The sequence below is a fragment of the Apus apus genome, chromosome 4 (assembly GCF_020740795.1).
Source record: "Apus apus isolate bApuApu2 chromosome 4, bApuApu2.pri.cur, whole genome shotgun sequence".
Classification (NCBI taxonomy): domain Eukaryota; kingdom Metazoa; phylum Chordata; class Aves; order Apodiformes; family Apodidae; genus Apus; species Apus apus.
This window is the reverse complement of record NC_067285.1, coordinates 62663228-62680634: the sequence shown is the minus strand read 5'-3', so window position 1 is coordinate 62680634 and position 17407 is coordinate 62663228. Positions and strand designations below refer to the sequence as shown.

Sequence of the window (17407 nt, the reverse complement as noted above, 5' to 3'; positions counted from 1 at the left end):
GGATTCAACATTTTGGCACATCACTATTATGGCACCAGATAAAATAGTTTCTCCCACATTAGACAAACTGTTTCTTGAAGAAGCGTTTTTGTGGTTTGGTAATATCTAGATCTTTAACTACATGTTGCATCTTAAAGCTACATGTCTGTGTCTCACAAAATAGAATCCTCTCCATTTTCCACTTAAACAGTTTTACTGTAGCTCCTCATTGCTCTGGATTGCTTTTCTACAGCCAGTCTTTCTGGCCTTTCAGTTTGAGGCCGAGGTTCTTCCTTTGGAAGCACTAACTAATTTGGAGTCAGCAAAAAGACACCTGCCTAAGGTGCACAGCATTAAAAAAACAAACACTTCTCCCGCTCCAAAATTTCTGATTATGAGGTTATTGTGTGAACTAACCAACAATGCTTATTTAAAAGTATGTTATAACTCACGTCTAGGATTGGTGTTTACCTGTTCTCTAACAGCATCTGTTCCCATCTTTTGCTCTATCCCTTCTCAAGGCCATCATTAACCTCTGTGTGTCAGTGATGATAATGGTACAGATCTCTGGAGGAAGATCTGTTTGCCAGGACCTATACTGAATCCATTCCAGGTGGGAATGAAATGGTCTACAGGATCCTTCAACTAAGAGCTGTACATACCTGGATGCTTCTTTCCTGGGTCAGTTTCCTAACATAATGTGTTGGTAACTTTGTACTACTTGTACAGAGGGTAAGGAACTTAGTAATCAAATCAAGATATAACAACAACAACAACAACAATAATTTGTGAGTTGCATAACATACTTTTTTAGAGAAACTTATGGCAAGATGTTAAAGACTAAGCAAGAGGCAAAATCACAAGTTTTCAAATACGTTGCTTATATAATTGGCTCTGAATGCATGAAAGAGCCTTCTGGGTTGTAAATTTGCTGACACATAAGATGCAGACACCTCCGAAGTTGTTCAGTACAAACCAGGACTGGTCCGAAAGTAGAGTCCTACCTCTGTTATTGATATCTCAGGAATCAGATTATATGTAAGTGCCACATTCTTCTGCTACATCAGACTTAGATAAAATTAACAATGACTCCAGGATTGGTTTAGTTTGTCTGTCTCAGATACTACTTCCTTAATCTTCTCTGGTATTTATATGTTTGAATAAAATTTATAACTTAGAAAAGCTGCTTAAACACAAGGAAAAAAGTGTGAAAGAACAAATGAAAGAGAACGATAAAAAAGCCATACCACCTTGGGGTAGTATTTTCCTAAACAATCTAATTCTATTTAAGTTTTAGTAGTTGCTTAGCAGTCCCCTTTCTACAGTCCCATGAGAAATGAACTAGGATATTTGCCACTACAGTAAAGGGATTATCCAGTATTCTTAATTAACCAATTATTTTGTCAAATACTTAAAACAGATTTCTTAATACAGTAGAATATCTTTAAAACTATATAAAAACACGTTAAAAATTCAAATAGAGCTCACAAAACTGGCAAGTAATGCCCAATTTTATAGCATTTATAGATAAAACATGGCCAAAGCTTTGAGACAAGCACTAGAAAGGGTTTTCAAAATCAAGCAATCAATGATGGCTCTGTGCCCCTTCTTTTTCCTTACATCATTAACTTTCTTAAACAGCAATTGAAACTCTGTTATATGCAGTTAAATGGAAATAAAGCAGTACGGGTTTTTCTGGGTGTTTTTGTTTGTTTTTTTCTTGTTTGTTTTAAACTTTAAATATTTTTTTTTAAAAAAATAGCTACTGTAGAAACAAGAAATCATTAAAAAGTGTTCCACAAAATTGCAAGATTGCTTTATCAGTCTGGAAAGCAAGTAACTTTCACTGGCAGCCTGAGATAAGCCATTCCACTGCACAAAAAGATTAAAAAACACAGTTTTGAAGTTTAAGACAATTAATTTTAGACTGAAACTATTGCAGATGTTTTGAACAATATAATCTCTTGCTTGGGGTGACATAGTTTCAGGTGAAAGTTGTTTGCAAATTACTTTCAGAAGCTTCTCAAACATGGCATACAATTTATTTTAACCAATGTAAGAGAAGTCCTATTTGGAAAACATAGGTGACAAAAAAGCAAAAGAAGTCAATATTCTTAATGAGAAATACGACTCAGGATAGAAAAAGAAAGCACAAGGCTAAGATAATTCTATGTTCAAACAAATTACAGATTACAGGAGTCTCAGCTAGACCAATAACATTTAAGTGACACTAAGACCATGTCCCATCCTCACTATTTTTTCCGCTAATTGTGAGTTTATTATATGCTTTGGATTAATCTCATAATATTCAATTGTGCCACTGCTGACATACAAAATACTGCACACATCACCAACATTAACAAATAAATATTTTCAGACACACTGTTCTACCAAAATGTTTCCTACCAGACTATAAACAAAGTTGTCATAATCAGCAGAAAGTATGTACATTATGGCACTACAGATTTTAGTGATTTAATTTTATTATATAAACAGATGTGTATTATGGGTACTAATGTGTTCTTACACATGACGAAAGCATAAAGCACTTCAGCTGACAGTAAATCAGCTGGTTCAAGATAAATTGGAATATATAACTTAGAATCACTCAAGGGAAAAAAACGGGGAAAATGACCTTAGGCAAGAAAAAGAAGTTAAATATTAATGAATCTATACTTAACTAAGACATATAGTTAATAGATTGGGGAGAAGGAAAGGGAGAGAGATACCATCTTTTAGCTTAGCAATCACCTTTCAGACCATCTGAAGATATCCAGTTAAATTTAATAAGGGCGCTTGAAATGACTAAGCATACAGTCTGAAAACCAAAAAAATCCACATCATAAGGAATGGCCTACTTAAGTTTCTTATAAACTGAAAAACACAGTAGGAATTGCATAGTATCTACTAAACTGAAAGGAAGCAGAAAAGCAAAATTTTGAAATCTAGACACATGTTCAAGGGTATACAGTGAGAGACAGAAATTGTGACAATATTTACACCAATCGCAGAACTTCATCTGTGAGAACTCACTGAACTTTTGAGAGACCAATTTATGCAACTAAGAACTTGGCCTCAGCCTGCCTGCTGCCATATCCTAGACTCTAAACTCTGCAGTTGCGGAGACTGCCACACTTAACAAGAGCTTTTAAGCTTAAATGCTTTTCCAAACTTGATTCTCCTCTCATTCAGCTCTTCTGAAAAATAATTACTTCAATTTAAATGAATTATGAATTATTGAACTACACACACATGGTATTCAAGCAGAGCCCACTGAATCTATAATCAGCCCAGGAATTAGTGAAAAGTTAGTGTTATCTTAAGAAAGGCCACACAATTAAAACAGTGTCACCTCTTTATCATGACCTATATTTTGTTAGATCGTGGGTTGGAGAGAGGGAATTAATACAAGATTATAAGTATGTTCTGGGTGCAGTAGCCTTCTAATTTCACAATAAAGTACTCTAACCTTCACCTGGAAATAGTAAGCTCACCCAATTCCTGCTAATGATAGCAAAAAGACTTCTACTAAGTTGATCAAGCTGTATTGAAGACCTACACACTCTAACAAGTGAGTTTGCCTAAATCTACCATGATTTCAAAACACATGTAAGATTTGTTGTATATTCATATGCAAGCACACACCTTCCCCAGCAATACACAGGTAAAACAGAGAAAGAAGGAAGAAATTGTTTTTCTGTACCTGGCAAATCTGAAAAAAGGAGAATGCATTCATTGAATCCATTAGCCAGAAGACGATCTCTCAGTTGTTGAAGTATTGCAACTCCAATGCAGAATGGGAAGGAGGAATTTCCAAGCAGTAACGTATCCCACAAGTGAAAAATTTTATGCAAAGGAAAGACATCTGCATGATGAATAAGCACAATGAAAACCCTATAAGCATATAAATTGATCAAAACATATACACACTCTTAAGGAGTTGCCTATATACCTTTTTTTTGTTTAATATCTTAGGGTTATTTATTTTTTATTTGGGAGGAAAAAGGACTTAACTTGTTTAAAAACAGGTTTGTCTTCATATGCAGTTTGATTATTCTGGAAAACTTCAGTGTCTTCTTTAATTATTAAATAGCTAGAAATGTGCAGGTTTTCAGATTTCAAATATACAAAATTAGGCAATGTATTTTTCTTTTGGTTCAGTGCAATTATGCATCAGGACATGCATATCAGTTTTTCTAATAGTATGAATACATTAATGAATTAATTTATAAGCTCAACTTCTCAAAATTAGACAAGAAAATTAGCAGAGTAGACAAAAAAATGGTTGGGAAAGGAAAGACAAGGAGGAAGGTCTGTTAAAAATAGTTGTATTCTATACATAAAGCTGAAGGTGGCTCTCCTAAAATAAGCTATCCTGCAACTAAATAGATCTAACATTTTATTGCAATTCATCGTCAAGGAAACCATCTTCTTGGTTTTCCAAAGGTGGTGATTCTCATTAAAGCTTTAGAAGAATGGGTAACTGCAAGAACCAGTACTTTACAGTCAAGATCTCAAGAAACTGCAATCAAGAATCTCACATAAAATTATTTAATATTTCATCAGCTCTTTAAATCCTGCCACTTCTTGTTTTTTTACAACTCAAATTCTACCAATGCTGTCATGAAAAAAAATGTAAATCACAGATTTTTGAGGAAAGATTTTTAAATTGCTTTTAATGAAAGAGGTCAAAGTTAATAAAGCAAGCCTAGAAAGCAATTCAACATCCATGCAGAAGTACAGTGACGTAGTGCTAGTAGAGTAACAATGTGTCAAAGTGCAAAAAACCAAGCTTGTTTTCTGGGCCTTAAAATAGGTTACTCCTCTTTCTTAGATTATCTGGGTGAGGGCAGCAGAAGGTGGTGGAGGTCTGGTTTTAAAGTCTCATTATATCTTTTTTTCCAGTAGATAACAGCTTCCTTTACACACTCCTTAAATACTGCATACATAAAATAATCCAGTTAAAATTTAATAATACTTAAAAAAAATAACCTAAGAAAATGCTAATTATTGACAAATTAGGGCAGAAAGTATGTTACAGGCACCATTGAGATTCAAATCACAGCACAATTACAAGTGACATATTAAATGAGAGACAGATCTCACCAAGTAGGAAGGCTCTAGCTGAAAAAGTGAGAAAAACTATGCTTAAGAAATAAAAGAAAATTTAATCAGAGAAAAAGAACCTATACTCACGTGTAAACATAGTAAGAAACCAAGGAATGGCATAAAGCTGTAAAAAGGGGGGAGAACAAAAAAATTTTTAATAAAGAGCTAAAGTTGTTTGTAACAATTGTCTACCACATTAAAAACTGCCTACCTTGCATGAATATATTTGGAATGGGAAATAACTGTAGTGTCAGAACTACTATCACACAACACTTAACCCCTCAGAGAGTTTTTTTCCTCTCTGAACTCCCAGTTTTCATCTCTTTCAAATTACTGGTTTGTGACACTATAATAAAAACAAGAACAAAAACAACCATCACCCTCAGTAAGCTTATGTTTGAAAAAGTATAACCCTCAAAGTCTGAAAGAACTCACAAGCTTGCTCTACTAAACTGTCAAAGGTCTCACCTTAGGTAGATATATACAAAAACACACACACAATACATATATATACACAGACACCCCGCCTAGTGGAAATTAGCAAAGGATGCCTGAAAAAGCATGAAACAACTTGATTCAATATATCTTTTTAACTATGGAAAAAAAATGCTCACCTGGTTCTATATAAATAATTAAAAGTGCAAATCACAATTTGCAACAGAAAAGAATAACCATACCTACCTTCTTCTCCTATACTGGTATTCATTAAAATCTATACTGGCCAGTGAAAGGCAATAAGAACTGTTTCCTACTCAAATTAATATAGTGTCAGTCACTAACACCTTAAGCATTTATGTTGTTCTACTGTGACATTAAAGGCTGGCAACATATGAAGGATTTGAGGCTGCTTCAGTACTTAGACTTTCATGAGACTAAGAACTTGTGCTGCTCTAATGGCTACAGAAAACCTTTAGTTTCGGCAAACTTTCATACTTATGACTGCATACAGAGAAAATTCAATATACATTAGAAAAACTAAGCATTTATGACACCTTAAAAACTTCTAAATTTTCACAGAAGTATTTGACATGTTGAAGGCAACAAAATCCACCTTTATAAAACATGGAGCTGCACAGAAAGTCCCCAGAAACCAGGAAGGCAAGAGCAAGATGGCTCATTGTGAAATTTTACTCAGTTGCATAGATCATGTGCTCTGTTTTCCATTTCTGAATATTTGCAGTTAGATATAAAGCTTATTACTTTTTAGCTCACAAAAAGTGCAAATTAGTCCTCCTATTAAGCTTTCCTTGGAAGTATGCAAGTAAGTAGCAGAAAGCATAATCAATATTATGTTAACAAATTACTACTTATTCCATAAACTCTTAACTGGGTTATGGCACTGATTAAATGATACCCACATTTACTGAAAAGCTCTTTAGCACAGCTCTCTCTAAATTTTATTCCTACATCTTCATCTGAGCAACTGATTGATTGTATCTGAACTATAGTGTCTGTAAAACTTAAAAAACTATGATAACCAAACTGCTCATCACTTTCAATATTCAGGGGACTTTTATAATGTTTGTCCTCCAACCTGTTGATTGATTTTTACAGTTCAAAAAACAAAACAAATCGATTTCTATCAGCATTTTAGTTTTTGGGTTTTTTTAAATGCTTTTCCATTACTATCTCTTTGGCACGTGTTCAATAGATGGCTCTCTACTGAATAACAAGATATGCTGCCCCCTGAAATACCCCCTACAGAGGTTGTGATCAGATAATACCTGTTTACCTGCTTGCTTGTATGCAATATCTGGCTTTGCAGGGAGTAGGAAAACGAGCACTCCAAATAGCCTGAGGCTCCTCTTTGCATAAAGGTATGTCATTGGTGCATGGAATTCTGAACTACACTACTTCCTTGGTATTTAAAAAAAAATAATTCTATTTTTCATGTATTTGATTAAAATGTTTTACCGAAGCAGATCCACGCTCTCTCCTAATTTCAAATACACCTCTATCGGTAATGTTTCTACATAGAAACATAAAAAAACCCCCCACAACAGATAAAATCTGCAGCATGAAACAGATTATTAAATATAACGCCAAGGCAAAGCATGGGCTTGTTCTAAACTATCCTTACCAAACCTATCAACAGTGACAAGAAAAGTATTTCAAACCATTTAAGTTAAAGGTATCAGGCAAGTTTTTATTGAAGGGATTTATCCCTCTGATTTTCATAAATACAATGTTCTAAGAAAAGCAGGTCTTGGTAAACCTGAAGAAGTTATGATTACTATTAATAAGCAAACAAAAAAACCCCCACAAAACTGGTGGTACTATTCCACCATGCAAGTAAAACTAAAAAACACAGACAAAAAGAACTGCACTGACTAGAAGGTCTCAAATAAATAGGCCACCAAATTCTTACAGTTTAAGGACTGCTCTTTTAAGATCCTATTAGTAAAGACTGCCCTCTAGCAATCACTGGCTGGAACAGCATTGTGCCATGCTTTGTACTAAAAAGCTGCTGCTAAAAGAGGTTCTCAACCCTCCACTACAGGACCCTGAAACATTATCGTTTTTATTGACACTTAGCTCCCCATAGTTGGAAAGTATACCTAATGTTTAATAAAAATTGCGTTTGAATTGCTGGAACAGACTGAGAATAAGTCACATTAAAATAAGAGCCTGTAAAACAAACACTTCAATCTTTAGAGTGAGCTTGAGATCAGCCATGTCATAATTATCATTTTGCTTTGCTAGTAAAATACAAGCTCTTCTGTGCTTTGAAGTAAGGACTTGGATATTTCTTATGCATCAAGAACACAGCATTCCCCCAACATCAGTTTCCATTCAATCTGAAATAATACAGAGGGTTTTTTTTACTTAAGATTGAGTTCTCTTGTCCTCAGACTTGGTTTCATTCTCTGTCTTTATACTTATCCCTACCCCTCTCTCACAGTGCTCTGCTATGACAAATTCTGCTCAGTAGCCGAGCTTGGAGATGCAGTTCATTGCTTTCAGTGGGGTGAAGATGTACTTGTCCATAGTTAGATGGACATATTTTGAGGGCATCTCCTATTAGACATTCAAAGCTCTTAGAGATACTGGCTCAAATCCTGATGAAAGCCTTTTCCATGAGGATTTAGTTATTGCCTGTTTTTATTGTCTCAAATTTTTTATTTGACTGTACCAAGAGAAGATGAGCGCTTTACAAACTCATGTCTACAGAAGATTGAGATTTCAGTTGCAAAGACAATAATTTTAAAGATATTAAGGCTCAAGGGATTTTAATTCTGAAGATATTTCAGAAGGAATAGCAACATGAAAATGAGTGTTACTGTTTCTTAGTAGGACAGTAAGGAGTATTAAAAGGCATACACAAACTTCTTCCTCTGTGAAAGGCCTCTAAGAAAAAAGTGGCTGTCCTGTATGACCCAGGTGCACTTCATGAACATCGTAAGACAGGTACAGTGAACCTATGGACCCGACCTCGTCCCCCCACCTCCCACTGCCAACCCCTTCCCCATATCCTCTCCCCTTTTTCCTCCCTCCACACTGGTCATCCTCATCAAGCAGAGAGAACCCTCCCTGCTCGTACAGACCCCCTCCCTCATCCCCAGCACCAAAACTTCCAAGGCTCTGCTTTCTTTCTTAAAAAACTAAAGGATAATTTGTTTGTATTTTTAATTTACTTTTTATATTTTTGTACATGTTGTTAGGAGGTCTGTCATTTTTAACAGATTTCTGATTAACCAAAAGAGGTGCTTTGAAGAACGTAACCCTCTTGTTACCCATCTCTGCTTTGGGTGTGACCAGGCCCAAACCATTATCTCAAGGGAAAAAAAAACAAAATCTTGTAAAAAAAAATTAAAATAAGACGACAAAAACACAAAAAAACCAAACCCAACCATACAATCTTACTTTGAGCATTCCAGTAACTTTCTTGTGTATGTACTTTAGCTGTACCATTGATCATGGTTTGTATGAGGTGACAAGCCCAAAGATACATACTTTTTTCTTTTTGTGCATGAAGTTGCTACTTATTTTTATCTTTTTTGGCCTGTTTGATACATGTGCAAAACAATTTTGCTGAGTTGTCCTAACACGGCTGCCTCCCAACTGCTTTTTATTTGAATTTTCATTTGTTAAGAAAATTGGTTTTTTGCTCTCTTCAGCTTCCTGAGTGGGGAAAGTGGAGAGGGAGGCGCTGAGCTCTTCTCCTTGGTATCCAGTGATTGGAGACGTGGAAACAGTTCAAACCTGCACCAGGAGAGGATTAGGCTGGATGTGAGGAAGCATTTCTTTACCAAGAGGGAGGCCAATACTAGAATGGGCTTCCTAGAAAGGTGGTCTATGCCCCGAGCCTGTCACTGTTTATTAAACACTGACACTATTTGGACAATGCCCTTAACAACAGGCTTGAACTTGGTCAGCCCTGAACTGGTCAGACAGTTGGACTAGATGATCTTTGTAGGTCCCCTCCAACTGAAATAGGCTATTCTGTAAAACTCTGATCTTGCATCTTCATGTTCTGTCTTCGAAATGCACACACACATATTTGCTTCAAGCCTATACAGTGCTTAGACAATGAAACATACATTTAAATGCTACAGAAAAGTGCAAAAATATTTTGATGACCGGTGATTCAAAGAGAACAGAGTCCAATTTTTAGTATGGGATTCTACACACCTATATGCACCTACACTAACAAAATTTGAAGAATGATCACTTTCCTCACAAGATAAAAATACCAGCAAGAAACCTCTCCCCTGAATTCACCAGTAGGTAAGCATGTAACAGAAAAACAGAGATGAAGTACTTCAACTGCAGGACTTTTAATTCTCAGTTGGACAAAGCCCTATTAGTGACACCTCCTGCCTATACCTAACACCAAGCTAAGGTATCTATGTACCTAATGACAGGAGCTCCAGCACAATAATATTAAGTAACTGCAGCCAGACTTTGTAATCTCTGTTAATGGCCAGCTGACAACTGTGTGTAGCTTCCATAATTTGCAGATGAAAGCTCTTTGGAATAATTTATGGATATAGTTATCCTTTTAGTAATGTAGCACACTTCCTTGTTATTCTCCACTTCAGAAGGGTCTGCTGTTGATGTCAAAATTACTCAGTAAAATATAGAGTATGCTATACAGCATTATATAGAGCGGGGAAGATTATCAACTTTGGGAGAGTGAACAAAGAACTGTTAGATTCACTGTATATATCCCTGTATTTACATGTAAATCCAAGCACCACACCAGCTAGCAATATTAACAACTACTCAAGCTTCAGCAGTCTCGAGTATTCTGAGAGCTACGTGACCCAAGGCAAAGGGGAAGGGTGCCAGGAAACACAATTTTTCCTGCAGCAGAGCCTATGTTTCAATGATGAAAGATTAATAAGGGTCTACTTTGAAAGGATTAGCATCAAACTCATTCAGATCTCATTACTACAGTGCACATCCTTCACCTTGATGGATTTTGTGCTGTCTTGTTACAGGTACAAAAATTGCCTCTCACTAATCTAAAGCCAGAAAAACTTTTATAAATAATAAAAAAACCCTAAAGACAATTTAGAAAGGACAACCTGTCTTCAGAGGTTAGTGTTAATTTTAGCACTAGCATTTGTATTCAAAGAAAGGTTTGTTTTTAAAACAACACCCCTCTACCAAAAATTATTTCCTGCATTATCTAATGATCTCTAGACAGCAACACAAAGTTCACATTTGTCTGTGTCCTGTTCAATGGCTAGCAGAACACAAACACTAAAATATAACCGCTGATTTTAAACTACTTCATTTAACTTGCACCTTTAACGTTTTCAGTGGAGAATTATAACTGTATAAGCAGAGACTAGAAGCTGCTGAAATGTCAGCTAACACCTAAGACAGGTTGCTACAGAGCTCTCATGTAGGTTAGTAGCAGAAACTGGGAACTTTAAGATGGTCAGGGAAATGATATCCCTACCTCTTCAGTGGGATCTAATATCCTGCACAACACATCAAGGCACTGCTTTGGTCATCCATAGCCTTTAAGAAGTACGTATCAAGTGCATTTACCTAACGATGCTGCAAAATTTATTCTTCCCTCAGGAACTTAAAACATTGCCGTTAGACTGGATATTAGAAGAAACTTCTACACTGAGAGGGTTATTAAACACTGGAATAGGCTGCCCATGGAGGTGATCGAATCACTGTCCCTACAGGTGTTTAAAAGACTTATAGATGTGGGGCTTAGGAGTAAGGCTTAGCACCAGAATGAGTAGTTAGGTTACTACTTGGACTAAATCTTAAAAGTCCTTTCCAACCAAAAAAATTCTATGGTTCTATTACCTATGCCCTTTATACATCAAATATTTAGGCTTTCTACAGATGAATGTTCTGCCTTCTCCCCACCTTCCCTTCATCTTCCTCCCACCTGCCCTCTTCAGATGTGACTTATCAACAGTACACGTGGCCTTCTCAAACACCTGTTTATAATGAAATACACTGGCTTTCTCTTCTCACTTTAATGACATGCCACAGTATCTTTTAAATTCGTATCATTCATAAACAACATTATTACATTAAAAACATCTATCCAAATGAAAGCGTATCTTTGCTTTCCATTACAATCTTTGTAAACAGAGATCACGAAGTCCCACAGACACAAATTCACCCAGGAATTGTGTACAACAAATGATTTTCAGAGTCTTGGCCTTGCTGCTTCAACTTAAAGCATTTCCTAAGAAGCATGAGGCTTTTCTGATAAAATAAGTTTTATATTGCTTATAGAAAAAATGTGTATACATTTCTTACTTATGACATTTATATTTCTACATCAGCATCTCCCAACTTTAGCTTCCTCTTTCCAGTTTGAACTCTTAGTCATCATCTGCTCTTAAAACCAACTTGTAATTGGTCAATTTCTAAATGTCAAACATACCATGATATAGACAGCATCAATTAATAGTTTTCTCTATATAGCTTTGCCTAAATCTACTTTTCAGAAACGTCAGCCGTAAACTTCAATAATGCTATAGCAGGCAGACAAAATTTGTATAGAGAATTATCCTGACTTTCTGGACTATACACACGTCTCCAAACAAAGGACAAAAGCTTCACTATTTACAGTGGTAGCTAAAAGTAGCTAAAAAGCTAAAAGTGAGGCTCTAAAGAAGGCCTTGTTTTGCCTTCTCCAACATAGCTTTCCTTCTCTACTACATTTTGGCTGTGTTCCCGGTTTTCATTTTCCTCCATCTTACAGACTTCTTCAATAAAAGCATAAAACATAGACACAAGTTATGCACTTGTCCAATGTTTCTGATAGACTCCAACAAATAACTGCTAAGCATTTTCCATATGTCTGACACACATTTTTTGGTATTACTTGCAAATTGATGTCTTCTGTGCTAACCAATAGTGTTTAATTAGTTTGCAAGTATCTTGCTCTTAATTTATGGCCATGTTAATTTTTGTATATTAATCCACATGTGAAAAATAAAATTAAATACATCCTGTAAGATCAATCTGTAAGTTATAATAGCTGACTAGCAGTATTTTTATTGCATTTACTGTGACAACAGAACAGGAAGGACTGAGGTATGTAAAGCAACAATCAAAACTTTACCATTTTATAAGCATACTCGGAAAGGCCCATTAATATTCACCTATGTCAAACTGCTCCTGAAACAGTCTGCAAAGGCATCTCATCCTAGCCACCCTCATTTTCCATTTCTTACTTCCTTTAAATAATACTTAAAAGAACACATAGCACCTACATCTGGAATAAAACCAATTTCATTGAGGTGGTTACTCAGCTCTGGATCATGGAACGCAATCATCTGGGAAAACACCGTCAGGTATTCTGAAACAACAAGCAAATTCAAGGTCATTGTCAAAAACACAAGTCACCATATGCTGTTAGTTCACAATAGGGCTGTGAAAAAGGAAGAACACTATTTAAAAAAATAATGTGAAAGCACAAAAACCAGTAAGTGAATACCACTGCTATCCTCCATATCACCACTATACTCAATATAGAAGAAGAAAGGTTCCATTCCTCTTCCTTAGTACTCCCAAATTGGATTTTCAACAACGGTTTAGTTGGTTCATACATAGGTTGAGATGTATGTTCAATATGCAAAGTCAGCAACTTTTCAGTATGAGTATGAGCCACAAGATACTGAAGGAAGCAAATTAGAACAAGACTGTTCCAAGGATTTTTAAGACTCAAACTATTTCAGGGATACACAAAGTGATACACTTTAACATTTATTCTTGGTGGCTTCTTTTCTGTGAAGTTGAATTTTGTAATTTGGAAGTTGATGTTTCAAGGTAATGGGGCTTCAGGGTTGAATATGTATATAATACGCCCGATACAATTCAGCATTCCATACGCAAACCCCTTTAACTGCTGTTGCTTCCTATTTCAGGTAAGGAAATACATATTAGTACCTCTTAAAACATCTTACAAATACACCTTAGAAAAAAGACCTATTTTCATTGTATAGTACAAACTCAGAAATCAGGTATGTTGAACTCGACAGCTTGAAAGATTCCTCCAATCCACCCCTACATGGAAGACACAAAGACACTAAGACTAAAATCAGAGTAGGCAGGTAAATGACACATTCTTAACAGTCTCTTCCAGCCCAAATAAAGCATGGAAATTACACAGAATTTTTAAAACTCTATTTACACGTTGGTGTTTGACATCCAAACCTAGAAAGGATTAAATCAGAATACTGAAAGAATCCCTGAGTCCTTGATGATGACAGATGTCACAAAGGCACTCCAGAATGCCTACACTTTTGGTTCACAGATCTGTCTTTCCAACTTTCCTACATATTTTTGTAAAGCCCCTTAGGAGTAACAACAGGAAACTAGAGAGCAAAAGTCTTTATCAAGCTATTAATCTTGAGGGCTAAAGTGGTCATCTTCACAAGAGCATCTGATATAATATACTTACTCTTTAAATCTTTAGACCTTTACTGTATTTTTTCCAGCAAGCACTTTACAGGCAAAAGGATGCAAACAAGTTCTGTTGAATTGTTTTTCCAAATTATTTTACCTATTCAGTTCATAACACTTCTTACCCATTATCTTTCATATGTAAACTCTCCTAACTACTATGTTCTCTCCTTATGTTAGCTCTCTCCCTGTTAACCAATATGCAACTGCTTTTATGTCCAATTATTTTTTGCTGAATTGTTCTTAATATCCTTTACTTTTTTGAAAACAAACAAAAAAGACAAATATTTTTAGGTTGAGGAGTTTCACAAGGCATAAACAAAATAATTTATTTAAAAGAAATACTAGGACTGCAAGTCATGCTGAAACCCAGTATTCAATAAACACTCATAGCTGCTTGAAATTAAAAACATTCATTATCATCTGCTTTTAAGAACTGATGACTTTTCAAACAGCTTCTTTTGTTTTTTAAAACTGTAAGACCAATATCTTCCCAATACAGACTGTGCCAAGGTGGCTTTCTAGGTCTAGATAATTCCTTTGTCATATTTCCATGAAATATACAATTAATTTTCAAGTAGAACAGACATACCTCCTAGCTACTCTTACTTACATAGTTGTTGGAGAATAAACTATGGAACGTTATTCCTCAGGGTCCTCCAGCTCCTGTCCTGTATCAAATGACATTATCTGCTTCAAATCCTTAACTCTCTGAACACCCTAACTTCCATTTGCTGAGGAGTCCCTAGTTTGTACTGTTCCTCTTCATTTTCCCTCACAGTCAAAACAACTCCTGTAACAGTAAGACTTGGATAACCTGGAAGGGTAGGTCTTCATGATGTAACACTGGAAAGACTACTTCCTCATTTTACAACTTTGCATGATCCACTGACTCTTACTTTGGAAATTACACAGAACAATTTTGTGTGTGTGTGTGTGTGTGTGCATTTGGGCTTTTTCTCTTGCTTTTATCTTTATCCACTTATTTGGTGCCTAATTTTTTGCACAGCTGTTGTTCTTATTCATCTAAAATAAAACTTTTGAAATAAATAGGTTCTAAATGTGTTCCAATTTCACAACCACTTGAAAATGTGTATTTATATATCCAGAAACAATTCTACTTCTCTAGAACAAATAAAAAAAAAAAAAGTAGAAAAAAAAAGAAAAAGGGACTGACTTACCTTGAATAACATGAGAATTATCCTTCAGAAAGAAGTTATACAAATACTTGGGGATAAAAGCAGACATGCAGGCATACGCCAGAGCTGAAAGAATTAGAAAAATGTATGGAACAACAAAGGTAGAAACGTAAGTATACCTAAAAAAAGTTCACTATTAAGCATATAATAAGCATAAATACTTCTATCAATCTATCCACAAAAAATATTGTAAAACATATAAAAAGGGCACAATACACATTCAAGAATTTTAAAAGCTCCTAAAATAGTCTCCTTCTCTCACTAAGTAAACAATATAAAGCTAGCTGGATCTGATCTACTTTATTTCCATACTTCTCAGTGACAAACTAATGAGATTATGTTTGGGAAGACATGATGATGTTTGTATCAAAAAGGGAAGGTCGCTGGATGAGTAATATTTCAGAAGCCAGTTTCAGACAGCTGCACTGTTGTAGTCTTCTGCTTTTTCTCCTATAGAACTTACACCCAGTTTATGTCCCATCAGACTCGCATCTTGTCTCTTACTTCAGCTCAGAGACTAAAGATGATAAAATTAGTAAGTGGAATAGAATTCAAAATACTGTCAAGAAGATGGACAGAAACATCTTAAGTTTCTCAACAGCTCCTCGCATATGTACCAAATAGAGATTAGAGGGTAAAAACTTAAGTGTTTAACTTTCTGATTAATTCCAGGGAACTTGGCTTAGAGACAATCTATTGTAATACAATTCTTAACCATGGAGGTAAAAAGATATAAAAATCAAATACGATTTTAGGGCAAACTGTCTCAAGATGATAAATATAATTTGGGAAGTCTCTAAGCAAAACATCAGGTTTATAGGAAATGTGACATAGGATCATGTTATAAACAAATTCTGTGCTTTCTAGCACTGAAACAACTTTTTAAATATCTGAGCCAAATATGTACAATGAAGTTCTTAAACCAGAACACAAGATTTTACATAATCCACTACTAATATCTTTTACTTCAATGGGAAGGAAACCAGGTTCTGTAATCAAACTGTATAGGAACATGTCCAAGAGCAAGAAAAATCTGTTGAAATATTTAAATTACTATGCACAATAGGCATAATAGGAGTCATTGTTCCTAAGAGACTAGTTTTCTCACACAGACCGTTTATAAAGGAAAGCAGGTGCAAGAGGATAGAAGATAGGACTAGACCTATTCTGAACAAAGCCCATTCTAAGAAAAGAAAGGCCACATATGCAAAGCTGGTCAGGTATGCTTTTAGGCCTTTAAAACCATCACACCAGCTTTTCTAAATAAAACTAGTCTGACAGGTTAGTCATTAGGTTAAAAAATAAAGCAAAGAAGGTTGAACTACAGCTTCACTGAAAAATATAAGTACTAGAAAAGCATTTTTTTTTGCTTTTATATAATCAAGGTTATTTGTGCTTTTTATTATATATTCCTTATTGTACTTCACAATAAACACGGGGTTTAAACCCCTTCTTGAAGAGCAGTACGCCACGTATACTTTTCAAAACCCAACTATTTCTTTTCAACTGTGGTTACAAGAGCTTTCAAATTCCTTTGTAGCTACAGAAAGTCTCCATCTATAAGTGGCTGTGCACACATCTGTCTACAATCATCATAGAGATGACAGACTATGCCTCTCCTTTAACCCCAGGAGAAAGAGGTACTCACCTTCATTGTTAAAATTCAAATACAGAAACGGTGCACAAAGAGAGTCCAAACCTAAAGAGAAAAGAGCAATACAGAAAGAGCATAAGGAGCTCATTTATTGTAATGCACAAGATAAATTCATTAGTTTATGATGAAAATTTGCATACTTGACACTGATTATAATTCTGCAATGTCAGACTTCACATGTAATACTGAGAAAAACTGTGAAATCAGTGCATAACAGAAAGGATTTAGAAAAATGTTCAGCTAACACTGAATTGATTATTCTGCCAAGGCTTCCAAGAAATGCAGTTTATCATCCCAAGAACTCACTAAGTAACCTCAGCAGTTTTACCTTGGAACTGAATAGTAAGCAACAAACTATAAAAAAAAAATAAATTAAAGAATGACCAAAACATAAAGAGAGTAAATTTAAAAGAAAGAGTGGGGCATTGTTGCATTACAAATAAAATTAGAATTTAAATTTGCAAAACCCCACAGATTCATTCTTGAAAAGAAACAGAAAGGAAAGCACTCAAAATAAAGCTTACATTGGGGAGGGCGGGGGAGAGGGATGTTTTTTTAAGTCAGCTGTAGC

At 35.3% G+C, this 17407-nt stretch overlaps 1 protein-coding gene across 9 annotated transcripts in view; it reads right to left on the bottom strand.

Annotated features, from left to right (window-relative positions):
- The window catches only part of TBCK (TBC1 domain containing kinase), a 102942-nt gene that overhangs the window by 39195 nt on the left and 46340 nt on the right, over positions 1-17407 (bottom strand). For all 9 annotated transcript variants that reach the window (XM_051616651.1, XM_051616654.1, XM_051616659.1 and 6 more), the window contains 5 exons: positions 16831-16881; positions 15165-15248; positions 12792-12877; positions 5176-5212; positions 3683-3844 (listed from right to left, as the gene is read on the bottom strand). In XM_051616651.1, the coding sequence (XP_051472611.1) occupies positions 3683-3844; positions 5176-5212; positions 12792-12877; positions 15165-15248; positions 16831-16881 (420 nt within the window). The remainder of the gene's footprint in view (positions 1-3682; positions 3845-5175; positions 5213-12791; positions 12878-15164; positions 15249-16830; positions 16882-17407) is intronic.